The sequence below is a fragment of the Centroberyx gerrardi genome, chromosome 13 (genome assembly GCF_048128805.1).
Source record: "Centroberyx gerrardi isolate f3 chromosome 13, fCenGer3.hap1.cur.20231027, whole genome shotgun sequence".
In the NCBI taxonomy this organism is placed as follows: Eukaryota; Metazoa; Chordata; class Actinopteri; order Beryciformes; family Berycidae; genus Centroberyx; species Centroberyx gerrardi.
In genome coordinates, this window is record NC_136009.1 from 7,630,451 (window position 1) to 7,639,677 (window position 9,227).

Below are 9,227 nucleotides of genomic sequence, written 5' to 3' on the forward strand. Positions count from 1 at the left end.
ATCTGACGTACAAATCCCACAAACCCTCTTCAACTCTTTACCTACTCTAAATCTTAACACATCGCCCGCTTTAACGAGCCAGCCACCTTCAAATTGCCCTTTGGGGATAAAAATCTCTGAAACGCTATTTCGCCGTTTCATCGCCCTGCCGCTCGGCGTTCCCCGGGACCGACCAATCGCGCGCTCCGATCTAATCCCCGGGAGGGAAGGTTCTAGTCTGTTGCCACGGCTGCCGGGGGGTCGCGGGGTCAAGTACGGCTAATTTATTCACTCAGTCAGATTTCCTCTGGCTCGTGGATGGCAGATGGAGAGGTCTGATATGATATCACCCATCTGAATCACCCTAGGGAGACGAGAGGGAGAGGGAGGGAGAGATAGAGGGATGAGAGGAGGAGAGATTGACAGCAGAGACGTAAAGAGAAAGAGAGGATAGATAGTAAAAATTGGAGAATTAAAAGTGGTTAGATATAGACAGATAGAAGGAGAGAAGGTAGGATAGAGAAGCCTGCAAGGGTGTAGAGTGTGTTCGCCCCACCGAGTCGAATGTCGGGCTGAACACTGAGCCACATAGCCTCTTATCAGATCTTGTGTGTGTGTGTGTGTGAGTGTGTGTGTGTGAGCAAGAGTGTGTGTGTGTGTGTCCTTATCTTAAGACAAGTGGTTCTGGTCCAATAAGATCCTGGGAGATGGTAGGAATAAGCCGCTTAGACCGAGATCTGAGATGGAGGAGGGAGGGAGGAGAGATAGGGCTAGAGAGATGAGAGGAGGAGATGAGGATGGAGAGGAGAAGAGGAGGAGGAGGAGGAGGAGATGGAGAGATTAGGAGGATGGAGGACAAGGAGGGGACATTTGGAGAGAGATGAGATGAGGAGATGGGAGGAAAAGGAGAGATGTGGCGGGGTGGAGAGACCGGGGATGGAAAGATGTGACGTGGAAACAGTTGGAGGAGTTTTTATTTGAACTGAAGTGGAAAGACGAGGACGGAAAGGGGAGAGAGAGAGAGAGAGGGACAGAAGTTTTGGGGGTTTGAAATAGTTCTTGGCTTTTGTGTAAAGGCTGGGATTTACGGGGTTTGATCAACAGTGTCAACTTGAGGACATTTGCTCCCAAGAGGTTCTGAATTTGTGGCTTGAACAACAGTGTCAACTTCAGGACATTTTCTCCCCAAAGGCTGTGACTTGAAGCCATTGGCTTCCAACGGCTCCTTTTTTCAAAATTTTCCACTCAGCCCCTCTCCTTCCTACTACGCACACATCGAGGGAAAGACATTGATCTTTGTTTGGTGAAAGAGAAGAATGCCTTTTGTCTCTGAATGCACCTTCTATATGGAAGATGAAGAGGTCTATAAGAAAACTGTGAAGGGACGCATGAAGGCATCTGCATGTGTATTATGGATAATGTACGTTCTGATGTAGGCACAAAGGATCTGATTTTAAAGTCTTTGTGGACACATAGGATCTTTCCAGGACTGTCCAAATGGGGAAAGTGCATAGAGTTGTTCCTGTATCAATCCAGCTTAAGTTGTATTGTAATGGTCCAACATTGACGTTTTTGTCAAGCTGTAGATCTAATTATCTTTACCCAGCACAATTTGAATCACAAGTCCAAATGAGTTTAAGAGCAAAATTGAGCTGAGAGGTTTCATTTTTGTTTCTGTTTCATTTGGCAGAGGAGTTGGAACAGCTGTGTTTTTCCTGTCTTTCCATGTAAGCTAATGATTTGCTTGCATGGCAGTTTTTTTTTTTTTATTGCTTTACCAATACACAGGATGTGATGTCCTTACACCATAACAACCTGTTGAGCAAGGGAATGTCTTTGGGGTTATCAGAAGCCCACTTTGGATTGATAGTATATGTCTCTTCAGCCTTTATGGCTTTTGAACACCATGTCCTTTTTGACTACAATTGGGAACTGATCGCCATGTTTAGGAAATGATTAATAAACTTGGGACCTAGACAAATTATTCATAATGGACTTTAAATATCTCAAAAATGCATGGACATCAATGGGAAAATTTTGGTTTCAATGGTAGCATTTCTCAGTTTTACTGTCCTAAAAAAAGTTGGCTTGACGCAAGGTTTCTGTAATATAGTAATATGGACCTACCTGACCAAGCTCAACAAAAGTGTGGCACTTGTTGGATGCAGTTGATACCTATTAAGTATATTCTCTGACACTAACCCTAAAATCTAATGCTTGTGTTTCATTCCCTCCAGTTTGGTGACCACATGAAGATGAGGAACCAGCTTTGAGGACCTACGGATCACCGCCTTCCCTGGACCCTCCGACTCCCACAACACCTCCAACAAACTCTCCAAGAGGGAGGCATTTAGTGCTGACGACCCTGGAGGAACAACTTAACTCTGAGCATCTATCGTGACTGTATATATCTCCAGAACGGAACTGATCCAAACTGAAGTGTACAGGACTGAACAGAACTAACTGCAGTGAGGTGGATGGACTGAGCTGGCTGGACTGAACTCAACTGAATTGAATTTATCTTAAGACAGCTGAACTGAATTTCACTGCATTGAAGTGGACTAATCTGAACCGAAGTGAGCTGACCAACCCTTCAAGTGTACTCTCCTTCCCCACTCAGGGCTCTTTTCAGAGCCCCTTCCCCCAAAAGGTCTAGTTCTTCACCTAACCCTCCAACCCGAATTCACTCGCTTCCTTCAGGCCCTCTCCAAGGGTCTTGGACATTGTCTCCCATCTCGCTGAGGAGGAACCATCTCCTCCTCCTCCTCCTCCTAAAGACCTCACCACCTCGTTATTACATCCAAACATGGACCTCCACCGGGCGGCCTTCAAGATGGAGAGCTCCTCCTACCTGCCCAACCCCCTGGCCTCCCCAGCCCTCATGGTCCTGGCCTCCACTGCTGAAGCCTCTCGCGACGCCTCCATTCCCTGCCAGCAACCGCGCCCGTTCGGCGTTCCGGTTTCCGTTGAGAAAGACGTCCATTTGCCGTTTAACAACGGTTCGTACACTTTTGCGTCGATGTACCACCGCCAAGGCGGCGTTCCGCCCGGATTCCCTAATAGGGATTTCCCTCCGTCCCTCCTCCACCTCCATCACCAGTTTGCCCCACCTAACCTGGACTGCTCACCGATCAGCATGCTGAATCACAGCGGCGTCGGCGCCTTCAGGCCCTTCGCCTCCCCCGAAGATCGGGACGGGGTGCCAGGGGGGTACCAGTCCGCTTTCACCCCGGCCAAGCGCCTCAAAGGCTGCCTGGACGCAGATGCTTCTCCCCACCTGCGGTACTCCGACGCTGAGGGGAAAGAGTACGACTTCGGCGGCGCCCAGATCCCTCCGGGAAGCTCGCCCAGCGGAGCCTTGAAGGCAGTGGAGGACGCCGGGAAAAAGATCTTCGCCGTATCAGGCCTCCTGTCTGACCGAGAGACCTCTTCCAGCCCCGAGGACCGCATCGAACGCTGTGAGTAGCAATTTACTATAGCTGTTCCACATTGCACTTGAGGAAAAATGCAAACACAACATTGAGTTGCACATACATGTAACATTAGCCTGAAATGGCTGCGCTATTGCATCATCAATGCAGCATTATCAAGTCTTGATACATATTACTAGGGGTGTTTTGAAATATTGTGTGTTCTTTGTAAAGTTTAAGGCCAACTAAAGTCATTCCAAATGATTTTTACTATAAATTTACTCAAAAAGTCAAACAGATCCAAACACATAACTCATCTGAGGACTTACACCAGGCATAAATTATTTTTCTAAAAGCCTCTTTCAATGCATGCATAAATCAGCATCACCTTCTATACTAAAATGATAAATTGTGTAATATTTCAATGTGCTAAAATGAAAGCACATTTATCCACCCCACCTACCTTTTCCTTCTGTCTTTTATTGTGAACTTTTGTACTGATATGTCCATTACATACCAGACACAGCCCTAAAAGCACATTTATGAACTATTGTCTTAGATCCACTATATGCTTTTTGGATTATTGTGTGTGGTTGTTGTGTCATACTTCCTGCACTCATTCTAGGTATTCTATTTTAAACATCCTATACAGCAAGACATACACAAACACACGCACAGCCAAATCTAATCTTGATTCTCAAATTATCAGCTAAATACAATTTGCTGTAATTTGTAAAGGAAGGCCTATCTTGACACACTATAGCATCACACACGCCAGTAAACAATCCCATCTATGTTCTCTTGTCATCATCTCTCCTGGCTCTCGCTCTCCTTGTTTCACAAGCCCACAAGCTCCGCTGGTCACATTAGCATTCACCAGTGGAAGGAGGCCATTTGGCCCTCACGCACTGGGAATCTGATTAGTGTGTGTGTGTGTGTGTCTGTGTGTGTCTGTGTGTGTGTGTGTGCATGCGAGTGACTGGTTCAGAGACCGGCCATGCTCTTTGCCATCAGCATTCATCATAGCTCCACGCTGGCAGCCCGGTTGCCAAAAGATTTACCCACATATCCAAAACCTTGGCAGGCGATGTGTGTGTGTGTATGTTTGTGTGTGTGTGTGTGTGTGTGTGCGTATGTGTGTGTGTGTGTGTGTGTGTGTGTGTGTGTGTGTGTGATAAAAAGGGATGTGGGAGAGGGGGTGTAAGAGCCCAAAGCACAAACACACAAGCATGCACAAACACTCTCCCAGACACACAAACAGCACTCAGCATGAGCACCGACATCTCCTACACATGTCAACAAGCTGCATCGGATCTCAGTGACAAATTGGTAGAGCGAGAGAGAGATAGAGAGAGAGAAAGAGAGAGAGAGACAGAGAGAGAGAGAGAGAGAGAGGTGCGCTTATAGTGCATAATTAAACTGAAAGAGGCAGTATTTCACTTTCTGTCTCTTTTAGTCATTCAGTCTCTCCTTTCTTACATTCATTATCCACATCTCTCCCCTTTTTTCTGTCTTCCTTTACTTCTCTCTTCCTCTCTTTTTCCATCCTTCTCCATCTCTGGGCTTTTTGTAGTGTGTGTGTGTGTGTGTGTGTTTGAGGGATGCATCCTTGATGGAACACATGAGAGACAGAGGCGACGACCTGAGACTGATCCGATAAAAAGACCACCGCAGGAGAGAGAGAGAGAGAGAGAGAGAGAGAGAGAGAGATATGAAGGGAGGGATGGAGAGAGGGAAATTGGGAAAATGACACCCAATGGCTGGGGGGGGGGGGGGGGGGGGGGATAGGAAGGAGGGAGGGAAATAGAGAAAAGAGAAGGACAGAGAAAGATATCAAAGGGCACATAAAGCTAAAGAGAGAGGGAAAGAGTGAAACAAAGACAGAAGCAGTGATACTATGATAACAAGAGAGAGAAATACCAACTCTCCTGAAGGATTAGATATATTCACAGTGGTCTTGTTCCGTTCAGTTCTTCTACAAGAGTGTCCATGGAACTACTAGAATTCACCTACTCACTTCCAAAAGATCAACTTTTCAGGAGTTGAGGGGTTATTTTTTCCAATTGACACCCATGCATTTTTGACATTTTGCTTTGTGTTTTAAGTGGTTTGGCTCTGAATCAGGGTCAGCAGTCGTATTCTACTCATCAGAGGCAGTTTTAGAATGGATAGAATGGATCGTTATTGCCACTGACACAGACTGTGTTGATTCAGCCAACTTACGTAAAACCCTGACCTGCTTCACATACACTTTACATACACATCTCATTTGGCGACAGCACTGAGCAGGTGCTACTGGGGTAGAAATGCAGCCTCCCAGATATCTTCGCAGTCCCTGGTGTGTCACTGTCAGATGTGCCACGTTTATCACCGCAGATCTGTGAACACGGCGAACGAAGACGGAAAAAGAAGAAAAACAGAATAGGAGGCGGGCGCGTGGCTTTTGTGCCGTCTTTTGGAACGGCTGTATCTGTATCTAATCAGGTTAAATCTTGGCACAACTAGCCTCTACCTCTACCAAAGGCCTCTAATGCAATTGGATGTGCAGAGGCACTCCCTTACAGAAAGGAATTATGGGTTCTCCTTCACTGGGTTTGGCTATCCAGTAGAGGAGCAAAGAACAAACAACACTGTGGTACGATCCCATGAGAACAGTGCTCTCGCCGCTTCACACACACATTAGCTAACTAGCAGCCTTCACGCTGCTTCACACATAGTAGCTTCACTAGTTGCTACTTCACAACAAGCAGTGTACAGTTTCATCTGAGATTTTGGTCCAAAGACTGAGTTATTATCGACATGTTAGAGGTGGTTTGAAAATGTATTGGGTGGCAATCAAATTACCAATTTAAAAAAATGTATTAGATTACTGTTAATCTGTGGGTTATCAAAACTTTAATGCTCAATATCTTAAGAATACTCTGAACGTAGATGGAGTGTTTCAATTCAAAGTTTATGTATTTATACATGTCTCAACTAGCTATGGTGGGCACAGTGTACTTGTGATGTAGCTTTGAATCTGACTCATGACCTTTATACCTGGCATTAAAATGTGTCTCTTATCTGGATTATGTCCAGATATAATGTAGCTGGATAACAGTGACAGCTGCCATTAACATGCAGATTTCTTCCTCTCTCTTCAAAATACAGATTGAAGTACATGTCACTTCCTCTTGTAAAATTTACGTTCATTTAGCTTGTTCTCCATTCATGAATATCCTAACAATACACAAGTATGTTATGATCTGAGAGTATAACCTCTTTGCTTCGCATGTGCGCTTCCTAGTAGCCACATACAAAAGTTTTTCCCTTAGTTGCTATACATGGATTGGAGATGCATTGCATTTACACTTGTTAATGTTGTTAATGTGGCCAAATGTGTCTCCGACCACTGACCACCTCTGGAAGTGGTTTGGGTGATTATTTGGGTGATCATCAATGCACCTCTGGTACATTTACACCTGGATTTTAATGTGCTTTCGATGACAATCTGATCACCCAGGATGCATGTTAATTCCAGGCGCAAAGGAGATCTCCCACCTCTCACACCTTTCCTGCAGCTCTCTACTGCATATAGTCAAGGAAAATGTTGAAGTAACCTAAAAAAAAACACCAACTTCACTGTATAAAACCCTGATACATCCCTGACCGCTCCTGCAGGTGGATCAGGGCGGTCTGATCTTCAACGTGATCCAGATCCTCATTAACTCTTGGCTGCATTTACATCTGGATTTCATTCATCCATCAGATTTGATGCGTTTTTGCTCTATGCGATTACCATCCCATCACCCAGGACGGATGTTAATGCCAGGTGTGAAGGCGATCCTCACACCTCTCTGCCGCATACTATGTAATAAAACATTAAAATAACCTAAAGAAAAAAACTACAATACCAACTTCCTTGCATGCAATCCTGCCAAGCTTGCCGCCTGCCACTCCAAGCAACAGTGGCCTACTCTATGCTAAGCCCTTCCAAATCCCCCCACTGCACCGGCAGGCACGTTGGCTGTTAGCTAAACCCGCTAACCTGTCAGCCGCTAAACCCACGCATAAAGGCCCCATCATGCCTTAAGAGGACTACGCATGTCGTATTATTGTAGAAGCTATTACCATTACTGTATTCATGTTGTAAGGTTTTAGCACACGAATGAAGGGATACAAAGCGGAGGGAGGGGGGGAGTTGTGCGTACAGTAAAAAGAGGGAAGGGAATTATGGGATGTGTGATTGGAATTAATGGGAGTGTTGACAAATGAAACAATCCGCCCTCGCAGAGGCTGCAGGCGAGCCAGAACACTTGTTTGTTTGTGGAGGGGATTTGATGTTTTTTGCGTGTGTGTGTCTATGTGTGTGTGTGTGTATATGTGTGTGTGTGTCTGTCTCCAGCACGTCCCATCATCTTTGTTTTCCTCAGACTCTCTTATCTTTCTTTCTCTTCTTTGTCTCTCTCCTTTTCCTCCTTCTCTCACTTCCTCCCTCCCTCTCGCAGTGTGTGTGTGTGTGTGTGTGCGTGTGTGTGTGTGTGTGCACATCTCCCACTGCGAGTGTGTGACAGCTGTAGTCTGTTTGTTTGCATTCTCCCCGCTCTGCACATTTACAAGGCACAGAGCTGTACACTGAACCTGACCCTGGATGCCTAACCCAGCTTCCTCATCCCACTGCTTTCTTTCTTTCTTTCTTTCTTTCTTTCTTTCTTTCTTTCTTTCTTTCTAGCTATAATTTAGCTAACTAGGTAGCTGCTAGCTAACTAGCTACAGAGTTTAGCTAGCAAGCTTTCTACCCCAATCAGTTTTTATTGTTCTGCAGAAATTTTGCTTGCAACCACGAGTAAAAAAAAAAAAGCAGGAAGAAGAAAAGATTCTGATAAAACCAAATATTAGGAAAAAAGATTGAGAGGAGGATACAAGAGGACACATGTATGATTGAAAAAGAGACTGAGACATAAATGACTGGCAGGAAAACAGAGAAAACATCCATGTTTGTAGGACAGAGAGAGAGAGCAGAGGGGAAGGGAAGGTATGAGGGAGGGGGGAGCGAGATAAAAGGAGGGATAAAAGCAATAATAAAAAATGGATGGGGGAAGGAAGGAGAGAAGGAAGGAGGGAGGATGGTGAGGGGGGGGAGAGAGAAGAAGAGATGTTGAGCTGAAACGCAGATCCCATCTGCCTCGCTGCCTTCCTGACCGAAATAAAAGCAGAGGAATTCTTAAGACAACAGGCTGAAGACACGCAGACACTGCACTGCACTTACTGTACTGGCCTTACTCTGAGCTGCTTTCAGTCAAATCATCTTACTAGACTGGCAGATAGTTTGGCTAATTTCACTCAATTTCACTTGAATCATGTCAGTATGAAATCATTCCGAAACGAAGAATTCAATCTCTAAACAAGAAACTTGCTTGCAGACAGTTTCTTTGTGTCAATCTCTTGAAACAAGTTACATTATCCTGAGAACAAGCTGGATGTATTGAAATTAGCAAAACTATTGTGTCATAATTTGACCCAAAACATCCTTATGTGCTTAAAAGGTTTGGATACAAATTAAATTCCCATGCCAAGCTTGTCATTTTCTTTGCAGTGTACAGTGCACAGATTGGCTTTTTACATTGGTTAGGTGTAATAGACAAATATAGTCAGGCAAATATCCACCTTAACAGAACATTTAATCTAACAGTGAGTCTTAAAATCTTATGTTTCTTAAAACAAGTGGAAAAAATACACCACTGAGGTGAGATTAATTAACTTGTTTTTAATGCAAATCAACTTTTTCAAGGAATCATGTATCATTTTCTTAGTGGGGTGATGCCTTATTCTGCCTTCCATCCTACTAGGTTTTCACTT

The 9,227-nt window shown here is 44.7% G+C and overlaps 1 protein-coding gene across 4 annotated transcripts in view; it reads left to right on the forward strand.

Moving 5' to 3' along the window:
- The first annotated feature begins 2,785 nt into the window (after positions 1–2,785).
- rnf220a (ring finger protein 220a) overlaps positions 2,786–9,227 on the forward strand; it is a 172,328-nt gene continuing 165,886 nt past the window's right edge. For all 4 annotated transcript variants that reach the window (XM_078287523.1, XM_078287525.1, XM_078287524.1 and 1 more), the window contains exon 1: positions 2,786–3,437. In XM_078287523.1, the coding sequence (XP_078143649.1) occupies positions 2,786–3,437 (652 nt within the window). The remainder of the gene's footprint in view (positions 3,438–9,227) is intronic.